The sequence below is a fragment of the Lithobates pipiens genome, unplaced genomic scaffold (genome assembly GCF_037356315.1).
Source record: "Lithobates pipiens isolate NorthernLeopardFrog02 unplaced genomic scaffold, aLitPip1_a1.2 Scaffold_19, whole genome shotgun sequence".
Lineage (NCBI taxonomy): Eukaryota > Metazoa > Chordata > Amphibia > Anura > Ranidae > Lithobates > Lithobates pipiens.
This window is the reverse complement of record NW_027507764.1, coordinates 222,298,608-222,311,921: the sequence shown is the minus strand read 5'-3', so window position 1 is coordinate 222,311,921 and position 13,314 is coordinate 222,298,608. Positions and strand designations below refer to the sequence as shown.

The 13,314-nt window shown below is 40.5% G+C and overlaps 1 protein-coding gene across 1 annotated transcript in view; it reads left to right on the top strand.

Moving 5' to 3' along the window:
* Positions 1-13,314, top strand: part of ITGA9 (integrin subunit alpha 9) — a 569,728-nt gene that overhangs the window by 468,193 nt on the left and 88,221 nt on the right. Inside the window, exons 20-22 of the mRNA XM_077491718.1 lie at positions 69-148; positions 4,196-4,285; positions 10,451-10,559. Of these exons, the coding sequence (XP_077347844.1) occupies positions 69-148; positions 4,196-4,285; positions 10,451-10,559 (279 nt within the window). The remainder of the gene's footprint in view (positions 1-68; positions 149-4,195; positions 4,286-10,450; positions 10,560-13,314) is intronic.

Below are 13,314 nucleotides of genomic sequence, written 5' to 3'. Positions count from 1 at the left end.
TAATAATAATAATAACAACTATAGTGGTACTTATTGAAAATCTGTTTTGTTTTGCCTGTTTCCAACAGTATAACTTCAGCGTGATCTTTGATACCAGTCACCTGTCTGGAGATGATGATATTCTTCAGTTCCTGGTCACTGCACAAAGGTATATAAATAGCTACCTGAAATCATAATATCCGTTCTACTCCCACTGTTTTAGAGTTATTAAATTACTCAATGCTACCTTTCTAATGCTTTATTCCTCTTTCATTAATGAATGGTCAGGGCTACTGTTCTTTATTTTAGGAATTCAACTGTAATTTACTTACAAAACACTATTATAAGAAACCAGTTATTTATGCAAGGTCATAGATAATCACAAGAGCTTAAAATAATTGTCCCTTTTTATTTAAGATAATATGTTTTATCTTAGTCTGTATAAGTTACACATTAGAAATATATCCCCATACACTCTCTGCCTGATTGTTTGAATCATCCTCATCACCAGTAGTAGATACCAATGTGACTTCATACAATGTAAATGGCTTGGTTTTACTTTAGCAATGTTAAAGGAAAAGATCCATAAGCCACAAACCAAGAAGCCGACCCATGTGCATTTAGTGAGATGAATGGCAGCCTCAGTCCAGACTTCAGCCAGTCCATACCCCCAATGTGTTTCACTCTGCCCCTTGCAGCTTAAGCATTGGGGTGATCCTCATGCTTAAGCTCCAAGGGGCAGGGTGAAATGTGTTGGAGGCGTGGCCTGGCTGGAGTCTGGACTGAGGCTTCAATTCATCTCACTTCATGCACATGAGTCTGCTTCATGATGTGTGGTTTATGGATCTTTTGCTTTGACATTGCTGCAGCTGGGAGCTAGGATGAGCTCCCTATCCTTGCCTGCACTCAGAACGGTCTAGTTAGACTTTACCTCTACCTGAATTGCACCTATGTTCGGTCTTTTTGGTTTAGGTTTACACATGTATAGCTATAAATGAATATTAGGGATGCTACTTTATTATTTATAAAAATATAAATTATCTAAATAATAATATTTATCTAAAAATGGCAAATCATGAATACATAAGCGAACTAGTGAGACATCAATGTGATTTTGACACTCTTATTTCAAAATCAATTTGCAGGGAATGCCGTATCACACTTTTTTTAATATATATATATTCAGTAAATCAGTTCCATACTGTCATCATTTGGTTCCCATACTCTCAGAAGGTATAGATGCCCCTGGTTAAAAACTGTTGATATGACCGTTTCCTTTGCTATCACACACTCTTAAGGTTAAAATCTACTTTTAACCTTAAGTAACTACAATAGTCCTATTCAGAATGATGGTAACTTAAAGGAACAGAAAAGGATAGCTACAGAGAATTTCAGTTTTGGGGATCTCATCTACCAGTTTTTTGTATTAATAGAAGGAAAAAGGCAGACTTGAGTAACTGCATTATTATTATTATTATACAGATTTTATATAGCGCCAACAGTTTGTGTAGCTACAACTTGTTACAACTTGGGGGCAAACAGTTGTAAATACAATTCAATACAGGAGGGATCAGAGGGCCCTGCTTGTTAAAGTTTACAGTCTAGAAGAGGGGGGGTCAAGTGGACCAAAAAGTAACAGCTGTGGGGGCTGATCAGATGGAGAAAATGAAAATAAAGTTGTTAGGTGTGGGTATGATAGGCTTCTCTGAAGAGAACGGTTTTCAGGGATTGCCTAAAAGCTAATAGAGTAGGAGATAATAGGACAGATTTGGGTAAGGAGTTCCATATTCATTTTCTTTGTTTGCCTGTTGCTACTTATTACTGTGATAATAACACCAGAGAGTTACCATTCATTTACCATGAATCATGTAAGTGCTGAAACAGAAATGTATTGGAAATTCCAAAATTAAGTATTCCTCAGAACAGGCATTGCATGGAAATCTTTCAATGAAACCCTTGTTCCAAAGACAGCTGTTGTCACAATCAGGGGTCAGGCTCGAAGACCAATTGCTATAGCAGTTGCAGGACTAACACTAACTAGCAGGATAGGTACACAGGCAGTCACCCTGGCAGATGACACAGGCTCACCTGAGGTGAGGAGTCTAAGTACTAACCGGTTATCACCAGAGCCCCTAATGGTGGAGATGGATTTAGCTGCATGTTAGTACCAGGTCGCAGTACTCAGGATCACCCCACCAGGAGGTGAGCAAGCTGGGGTTCAGTAGCAGAAGAGCAGGTAAGAATCAGACAGAAGCGTGGTCAGTAAACAAGCCAAAAGGTCAGTAACGAGTTGTTGCAGGTTGGGATCAAGCAGAAGCGTAGTCATGGAACAAGCCAAGGGTCGATAACGAGCAGTAGCAAATATAAACGGCAGCAAGGAAGAGAGGAGCGAGATGCAGGCTGGAGATAGCACAATATTCTGGCAAGGAGGAAGTGCAGAGACATGGCTTATATCAGGAAGTTCATGGGAGGAGCAAAGAGTTCAAGGTTCACCCAAAATCAAGGTACAAGGCAGGGTTGTCTAAAGGATCCAGCATCTCAGATAGCTCAGTGAGAAGATTGATTGCCAGGTTTAAGTCCAGGTCCTGACAGCTATCTAAGAGGAGGATTCTCTCACTTTGTAGAGTTTCACTCTCACATCCTGTTCCATATCCACAAAGGGAAGTAAAGGAAAATCTTAATAGGAAACAGTCAACAAAACCCAGGTTTTAACCCCTCCCTACTAAAACTGAAAACAATATTTTTTTTAGTTTATTAACACTATATAAAAGCATTGAATTCTAATTATACACAAACCTCCTAGATTAAATAATGATTTGTTGTTTTTTTTCTTTAGAGACAACTATTACAAAAAAGAACACATTATAACTAATTGTAAATGTAGCTGATCCCTCCCCCCGCGCAGGCTGTTAACACTACATAAGCAATGCTGAGAAGATATGAAGTAGTTCTCTAATATACACTACAACGCAGTCCAGTGTATACTCTAAATTGAGGGTGATAGATTGGGTGTAGCCTATACCATTTGAGAGGTGTGTGTGGTTGGCCACTTCCAATCTCCCTTTTAGTGCATTTCCTTCCACATTTTAATGCATGTGTGACTATACTGAATCCATTAAAATATGTGACTGCTGGTTTGCTATCCATCTGTAAATACTTAGACAGAACCTTAAGCTGTATGAGGGAATACCACAAACTAGAAGAAAAGTAAACAATGGAAAAATCAAATATGTTATTGTTATGATCAATAAAAATGATCACTCTGCCTCCAATCTGCAGGAAAAGGAAACAGTCATAACATTCCAGGTATAAAACTTACATTTTTAATTCTACATAGCTTTTGGTAGATGAGAATACCTAAAATATGTATTTCTAATAAGTAAATATGCTAGATTCAGAAGTAATAACGTAGAGCAGACTTTCTCAACCAGGTTTTTATGGAACTCTACCATACCCCCAAAGGTTTCTAGAGTTTCCTTGAGTGGTGAGCAATGGCAAATTGATACCCTACTCACACTGACCACCAATGCAAGGGGGCACTTCTACAATGACCACCAATGTTAGAGGACACCGCAATTTTTATTATCTACATTTTTTATTATCTTCAAGAATATTACCATTGTGCAGAGCAAAAAAAGATCTACCCAGGGTGTCAAATATGCTAGTTTTTCCATATTATTTATTCTTATATTTAGGCAGTCCAACAATTTAGTGATTGTGCTAATGTACCATGAACTATAGGTATAATTAATTTTAGGTTAGATTCCTTGAGACCTGAAAATTATTTCAAGGGTTCCCCCGATATAAAGGTTGAGAAAGTCTGGAGAAGAATATCACTCTGTACTAAAATAACATATGTCTTTACAATTGCCATTTAAGAGATGGTGTATTCCTCTGTAGAATAAATGGTTTTGTAATCCCTTTGTGAATTCTAATATATGCTTGTGACCAGGTGTATTATATATATTTCACTAGCTAAGGATGAGATGTCAGTCTGAAGGAGAATAGCTTAACTAGTGAAACTGCAGTCTTCCAAATGTAATGCGGCAGAGGTACTTTTATAAAACACTTTTAGCTATAATATTTCAAGCAGCTACTCATAGGCAAAAAATGAAGTGTAAGCTACTTCTATTTATACACGTATTAGATGGGTGTGCTTGATATGAAAAACTGCTTAATGACATTTAATAGTTTGTTTATTATATTTTCCCCACAGCGGAAACATTGAACGGGCAGAGTCCTTGCATGACAACACCCTTATTCTGGCAGTGCCTCTAAAGCACGAAGTGGACTCATCAGTTACAGGGTAAGCAACGGATTGTCATCCTATAGCAATACAAAGGAAATGTACAATCTTCAGTGGAAAATAACATTCTTTTTATGTTTATATTTCAAACTTTCCGGCAAAAGCTTTCATCTAGCCATTGGTTCCCAGACTGTAAAAACAGGATATGTTGCTGTTATCATTAGTTTTGTATTCACATCTCTTTCCAGTATTAATAAAAGACATTATCAGCTTTCATCTACACATCTGCCAATGCTGACCTCCAATTTGTCATACAGTTATCAAGAGATTAGCAATACTGAAAAAAAAAGATATTGACTTCCTTAACCTTTCCTTTGTTAAATTGCTAAAAGTCTGTCAACATTACAGATGTTGCCACCTTGTTCATTCAGGGTATTGCCACCAGCTGCAAAGGAGGAAGGAACAGAGGGGGAGCTCAGGGAGATCCTTTGCACTGTTCCTTTGCCCTGAATGGTTAAAGTGAAATGTATCTGTAGGTCATTTCTCCTTAACCGATTAAAGTGATTGTAAAGGTTTTTTTTGTTTTGTTTTTTAAATAACAAACATGTTATACTTACCTGCTCAGTGCAAGGGTTTTGCACAGAGCAGCCCCAATCCTCCTTTTCTGGGGTGCCCCGGTGGCAATCCTCCTCTTCATCGTGTGCCCCCACGGAGAGCCGCTTTCCATGGTGGCACTCGTGCAGGCACGCTCACAAGCCACAAGCACTCACAGGCCAATAGGCTCCTGCTGCTATCAATTGATGCAATCAGGACAGAAACAGCAGGTGGAGCCGCTGGGCCAGTGCTTGTCGCTAGAACAAATGGGTTCAGGATATGAAAAAGGGGGGTCTCTAGGGGGTAGCTGCAACACAGAAGGTTTTTCACCTAAATGCGGAGGTCCACCCACTGCTGCAAAAATTAAAAGCCAGCAGCTACACAAACTGCAGCTGCTGGCTTTTAATAATAGGACACTTACCTGTCCTGGAGTCCAGCGATGTCAGCATTGCAGCTGATGTTTTGATCGGCTGTCGGGGTGCAAAAACCTTGAGACTTTACAGCACCTTTATGCTCTCATTTTTATATTATTAATGGCTTAAAACGGGACTGCAATACTGCAGCAGTCAATTTGACACTGAGAGGAACTCACTATAACTGCCGCATCACTAGTGACATTAATACAGCGATCAGTGATAATACTATACACTGTCAGTGGCAGGGAAGGGGCTAACATCTAGAGCGATCAAGGGTTAAAAGTGTGCCGCAATGTGTGTAAAGTGTGCTGCTTTTACTAACAGATCTCTGTTTCTCATTCTTGCTTTGCAGAGATGATAAACACAGAGATTGTTTCCTTTGTACAGAGCTCTGTGTTGAATGTCAACATTCATGGCTGATCAGCATGTTTCAGCTGTGAATCATGCACGGGGCTTGCTGACAGGCTTGTTCAATCACAGTAGAAGGCGGATGGGCACTCATGGGCTCTCCCTAAACCCAGAAGTAGGCACCAACGTACGGGTGCGTCACTTTGCCTACAGCCACCACTCTCCCGCAGTACAGTGCGGGCAGGCCGGCCGCAAGTGGTTAAAGCAGAATGTCTTCATTTCTTATGTGCAATTTAGAAAAAAAAGTTACCTTGGCTAATGTGATGTCAGACACTGCTTGTGATTTGCATGTGATTCGCACACCACACTGCGATGCCAATCACATGCGATGTCTGTGTGATCCGAATTCATATAGTATTAATGAATTTGCATTGCATTCAGACCAAAGTCGTGCAGGACATTTTTTTTGGTCCGCACCAGAATCAGATTGCGTGGGTTTTCACGCCCATGCGATCTGATTCCTGTCCAAATTGACAGTTCGCACTGCGGTATGCAAACTGATCTGGGGGTGTCATTACCTTTTGTATTTACATTCCCAGCGGTTCACATGGGGCAGTGTGAACTGCCTGGAGGAGACATGCGATGAGGGAACCCATGCTGGATTTGCAGGGTTCCCGCATCGCTGCAGTGTGAAGCGAGCCTTAAGGTGCAGCTTGCTCCTCTGTACTGTAGTCAGGCCCGGACTTACCATTGGACTTGACTGTGCTCAAGCCCATGGGCCCTGCCCAATAGGGGGCCCCACCGAGATACATAGATGAGTGTACTTGCCTCGGCTCCAATCACAGTCACGCCCAGTCCAACCCTATGATGGACATAACAAAGGGACTGGGCGTGACTGTGAGCCGAGCCAAGTACACTCGGCTACTCTCGGCTCTGCTCGGAACTGTGAGAGGTCCCGAGAGCCACCACAGGACCCGAGAGTCCTGTGTATCTTGGCGGTGCCATTTTTAAACTTCAAGACTGCAATGACAAGGCTGCAAATGACACTGGGGCAAGGCTGCAAATGACAAGGTTACACTGACAAGGCTGCAATAACACTGGACAGTGCTGCAGATGGATGGGCAAGGCTGCAGATGGACACTGATAAGGCTGCATTGATGGGCATTTAAATGTAAGTTTTTTCCTTAACCACTTCCCGACCGGCGCACTGCGATGTACGTCGGCAGAATGGCACGGACAGGAAAATGGGTGTACAGGTACGTCCCTTTGAATTTGCCGCCGAGCCAACGCGTGCATGCCGGGCGGGACCTCTGTGAGTCCAATCGCAGGTCCCGTGGACTCGATCGCCGCAGGGATACCCACGATTGTCTCACGGGGAGGAAGAATGGGGAGGTGCCGATGTAAACAGCATCTCCCCGTTCTGCCTAGCAACAAGTGACACTGATCTCTGCTCCATGTGATTGAAGCAGAGATCAGGGATCTGTAAAACACAGCCACACCCCCCAGAGTTAGAAACACGCACCTAGGACACACTTAACCCCTACACTGCCACCTCCTGGTTAACCCCTTGACTGCCAGTGTCATTTACACACGAATCGATTGCTGTATAAATGACAATGGTCCCAAAAATGTGTAAAAAATGTCCGATGTGTCCGCCATAATGTCACATTCACAATAAAAATCGCAGATCACTGCCATTACTAGTAAAACAAAAAAATATTAATAAAAATGCCATAAAACTATCCCCTATTTTGTAAAAGCTATAACTTTTACGCAAACCAATCAATGATCGCTTATTGCGTTTTTTTACCAAAAATATGTAGAAGAATACGTATCGGCCTAAACTGAGGAAAAAATGTTTTTTATATATTTTTGGGGGATATTTATTATAGCAAAAAGGAAAAAATAATGTTTTTTTTCCAAATTGTCGCTCTTTTTTTGTTTATAGTGCAAAAAATAAAAACCGCAGAGGTGATCAAATACCACCAAAAGAAAGCTCTATTTATGGGAAAAAAAAATGTCAATTTTGTTTGGGAGCCACGTCGCACGACCGCCCAATTGTCAGTTAAAGCGACGCAGTGCCGAATCGCAAAAAGTGCTCTGGTCTTAAGCCAGCAAAATGGTCCAGTCTGAAAGTGGTTACATTTCCCTCGTATACGTTTTTTTCCTTAAAATTCCCTCCTAAACTTGGGGTGCGCGTTATACGCCGGCATGTGTTATATGCCGATAAATACAGTAATGTATAGAAGGTAGGGCCCGAAAGTAACTCAAGCCCAGGGCCCCCCACCCCCCTAAGTCCTGCCCTGACTGTAGTGATTGGTTAAAACGAAGCTGTCCAAATTCTGTCTGCTCTTATTGTACACCAAAATCTGTAGCATCCAGCATGAATAAAAAATGGAAGTAACAGTACTGAGGATCAGGATGCACCTTTAGTATATATAAGCCGGGGTAACTTTTTTTTGCACATAAAAAGTAATTGTTACAATCATCAATATTGTAATGAATGAAGCTGGAGATATAGATGATGTATGGCTGCTGTTACTGCGATTATTTCCAGGTATTTCTGTATCTATCTATATGAAATTCTGCTAATATTTTTTTTTTTCTGTGCAGTGATATTATGTCCCTTCTCACTATGTGCTTTTTTGATGTTTGTCTATAGACGAAAAGAACTATGAACTCCCACTAAAATAATGTATGCTGCAGCAATAAATTAGAAATAAAAGTGGTCAGCCTTCGCGCCGCTAAGTGGTAATAAGTGACTAAAGTGGAACAAAATCCAAAATCAGATATAATGAAACACAGATGCTGTGAAAAAGAGCCTGAGTGATATAAAGTGCAAATGCTAACTAAAAAATGCAGCAGGACAAAATAGTGAGCACAAACTATCAAATAATGAATATAAAGGGGTGGGTCCTGCGCAAATCGTGCCACTCAAATAAAATACACAAATTCAAAATAATATAAATATGTGCATACATACAATGCTGTGAAAAAAAATATAGTCCAAAAAACAGCACGCATAAAAATATATAAAAAATATATAAAAAAATGGAAAAAAGGTTTAATGATAGAACAATAATAAAATGTCCGCTACTCAAGGCTCCCAGAACTCTCACCTTTAAACGAAGTGAATAAGCAAATCAAACAAACTCCAGGATTCTCTTATTTCATTCATAAATAATAAATAATAGCCATCAGGAAATCCAAAGGAGGGATGCAATGATACAATTCCGCCACTAGAGGGCCAGTCCCAGCTTCCAGAACAGGTGAAATGGATCTTCACTTCTATTTCACAGTGTATGGCTCAAAATAAGAGAGAGGAGGGGGAGAGAGAGAAACAGGAGACTTCCATAGTGTAGTAGTTTAAAAAACGGCAGGTAGATTTATTAAAAAGCAGTAAAGACTCTCACATTTTAATTGCAAAAACAAGCACAATCAGGAAGAGGGTATAATGACAACTTCCTCCCGCCTTACTCTACTTCCGGTTCGTCCTCTGGCCAATCCCTACGCGTTACGTCATGTGACTTCTTCATGGGGATCCCCATGAAGAAGTCACATGACGTAACGCGTAGGGATTGGCCAGAGGACGAACCGGAAGTAGAGTAAGGCGGGAGGAAGTTGTCATTATACCCTCTTTCTGATTGTGCTTGTTTTTGCAATTAAAATGTGAGAGTCTTTACTGCTTTTTAATAAATCTACCTGCCGTTTTTTAAACTACTACACTATGGAAGTCTCCTGTTTCTCTCTCTCCCCCTCCTCTCTCTTATTTTGAGCCATACACTGTGAAATAGAAGTGAAGATCCATTTCACCTGTTCTGGAAGCTGGGACTGGCCCTCTAGTGGCGGAATTGTATCATTGCATCCCTCCTTTGGATTTCCTGATGGCTATTATTTATTATTTATGAATGAAATAAGAGAATCCTGGAGTTTGTTTGATTTGCTTATTCACTTCGTTTAAAGGTGAGAGTTCTGGGAGCCTTGAGTAGCGGACATTTTATTATTGTTCTATCATTAAACCTTTTTTCCATTTTTTTATATATTTTTTATATATTTTTATGCGTGCTGTTTTTTGGACTATATTTTTTTTCACGGCATTGTATGTATGCACATATTTATATTATTTTGAATTTGTGTATTTTATTTGAGTGGCACGATTTGCGCAGGACCCACCCCTTTATATTCATTTAATAAATTAGAAATGCATCTGTACCGACAGTTGTCTTTTATTCTCCCTATAAAGTCTCACAACTGTTGAGCCTACCAGTAAAGTCCCCCTAATGCAGCTTTCTGAAATGCTGTAGCATCGATGACACTGCTCGTAAATTTTTTGAGTAGAGTTGCCACTCTTAAGTAGGCTGTGCCTGCTAGTACTACAGTGGGATGAGGAAATATTACAGATATGGTCGTCAGAATTGTCATTGCAGATTTGCAAGCCTGTAGCTTGCCAGTCAACACCTAGCCACACCTAGTCCTGCCCACTACTTTCTGGATTGACAGCACTGCCTGAAACCCCCCTCCCACCGTAGGCTGCAGTGTCTGGGAGGGGGAGGGTGGGAGACACAAAAGGAGAAGGGTAAAGGAAACTTTTTGTTCCATCCTGGCTTAAATGTTTTTGTTGCCAGGTAAAGGTGGGGATATGTCTGTATGTACAATTTGTAACTTATTTTTATTTAGTATCTCATCCTGCCAGATATCCTTTTTTTATATATTTGCATAAAGTTTTATAGCACCCACTATGTGGCTTAGTAAACTGTTATTTGAAAATGTCAGTTTATAATCTCATTATTTAAAAAAGGGAAAGCCCAGCATGATTATATAATTTGAAGTTTCTGTAGAGAACATCATTTGTTGATTATTTTTACAGGACTGTGTCTCCTTCCTCTTTTGTGTATGGCGATACAATTGATGCTTCCAACTTCATTCATCTTCAAGATATGGAATGTATCTTCCAACCTCTTAACTTCACATTTCAGGTGTGGTCACTTTTATGGTTCACAGATGTGTTTTACAAAAGGAAAGAGAATAAAAAGATACTTGTATGGAAATTGTTTTTTTCTTTCAGGTGGTGTTTCCGCACCTTCATCCAACAGTTCTTCAGAAAATTTTATGGCCGGTCTATACCAGGAATCGCACAAAAACGTGCTTGCTTTTCTGTGTGATTCCTCTGCGATTTGCGTGCAATGCGTTTCAGCCCATTCATTAAAAAAAACGCACTGCAGTGCCCCAAAAGTAGTGCATGCATAACTTTAAATTACTCAGATTTGGGAGAAACTGTCCACATTTTGACATATCTCTCTAATTGTTTTGAATACCTTGGAGCAATGGTAGGAAACCTTTGAGAGACAGAGATCTACCTGAACATGAAAGAGATTAAAAATCACTGGGGGTCAGTGCCCCCCTTTTATTCAATTTTTCTAAGTTTTCCTTACTATTTAGTTAGGCCTTGCTAGTTAATTTCCTAAAAACAAAACAAAAAAACAAAACAAATGACACTGTAAAAATATAAACTTAGCCAACCATAAAAGTGGACATTGTCAGTCAGTAGAGGAGTTGACAGTGTGACGGTGCGTGTGTGGATGGTGTCATTAGGGCACTGGACAGTCCTTAATCTCCATTTTCGCAGCCTCAGCTACACAGAATGAATGCACACAAAATACCTTTTTACAGACCTTCCTGTTCATTCACAAACTGAAGCATAGTGAACACAGTTTTCTATGCTTCAGTTATGAATAAACAGAGCGAACTGGCCCCCTCCATTTGCCTCCTGCAGCCACTGAATGGCGGTGGAAGGAGAAGCCGGCTTTCAGCGGCTGCATGGGAAAAATATCGGGGATCGGTTCCTGTATATGCCACCCCCACCACCCCTCCTGTGACAGGGAAACCACACGGGTCACCTGGAGCATAGACAGGGTCGCCATTGCGACCCCTGCGACCCCTGACGCTACACCAGTGATTATAGTATACTATTGTAGGTGTAACAGCAGTAACAGCTCACCTTCATTTACCCTAGCTAACCACAAATGATAGTTTAAATCATTCTGCATCTACTTTCATAATACCAGCAGGACTGATCTGGGAATTGCAGTCATCTGAGGTACTGTGAATTTTTTTTATAGGAAAGTATTTCCCTTTTAACTTGGCAGCATGTTTATTCCATGCATATTACTATGTAACTAATAGAAATGTTAGTAAGAGCCGAAAGAGTTTATAATAAATTAGAATGACTTAGATTTCCTTGCTGATATTAATACTTGTTTCTCAGTAGCTGCATAGAGAACATGCAGTGGCTGTCTGTACAGTGAACCATCATCTTTATTTAGTAGTCCATTAAATAATATTTGTGTAGTCAGTAAATGTGGGGGGAATTGGCTGTATTTCATGAAGGCAACAATTTAGGAACAAGAAGTTCTGCCTAAGTGTGGGAGTCATTTTAGCCTGCACTACTCAATCAGTTGTGTGTCTTTGGCACACAGTTGTTTCAAAATTAATGCAGTAAATACTGCAGAGAATATAAACTGTCAGGAGTCTTTGTTCTTTCTATTCTGTTAGCGTAAACTTTGACTGCATTCTTCTTATTAAAAAAAACTTTAATTATTAAGAGAACTATGAATGAGGCTTTTTTTGATCATACTTCTATTGTGGGTCACAGAAGGACTAATTACTGTCGTCCTCCTGTGCCTCCGCTATCAGCTGATGGGGCAGAGCTGCTCTAGGCTCAGGAAGCATCCCAACAGTATTGCCTGGATCCACCCCATTGCCTGATTGACAGCTGGCTTCAACTTTCATCAGGAGGCCAGCCTCTTCCACCTCCTCCCCAACCTGGCGCTACAGAAGGCGCTGGAGGGGCAGAGCAGAGAACGGTGACTGACAGTCGCCGCTCTCTGTTCAGAGCTGGCCAAGAACTGAGCAATTGGTCATGTGATCACTCAGAGCTTATGTAGTACAGCATAGAGGTATGTGTGTTTTTTTTTTTTTTTATATCTCACACTCCTTTAACATAATACTAAGGTTTTTGATGTTTATTTTTCATTTATTAGCATGTGAATGTGGCATCCTCCATGCATTCACATACATTAAATCTGGCCCTTAAGTGGAAAAAGGTTGTTGACCCCTGCTCTGGATCTGAATTTTGTTCTCTCTATAATTTAAAACACGCTATTAAAGACATTCTTCTCTCTATTCTAACCCACAATGTTGTTTTCCTTGTAGACACCACATTTTTTTTTCTAGAAAATTACTTAGAACCCCCAAACATTATATATTATTATTTTTTTTGGACAAGAAAGAAAATCAAATTTTTGTATGCACTGTAAATTCCTTTCCTTGGAGCCCATAGGGACACCCCTGTACTCTTATGATCATGCACTCGGCACTGCTTTGTTTCAAAACTAATGTCGTGTACATACGACTGGACTTTTTTCGACGGACTAGGCCCGATGGTCTTCCCAACGGACTTTCGGCAGAGTTCCGTCGGACTTTATGAACGAACGGACTTGGCCACAGACAAGCACACCAAAGTCCAACGGATTCAAACGTGGTGGCGTATGACCGGACTAGAATAAGGAAGTTTATAGCCAGTAGCCAATAGCTGTCCTAGCGTTGGTTTTTGCCCGTCGGACGAGCATACATACGAACTGATTTTTCGACCGGACTCGAGTTTGTCGGAAAGATTTGAAACATGTTTTGTTTCTAGGTCCATCTGACTTTTGGGGAAAAAAAAAGTCAACT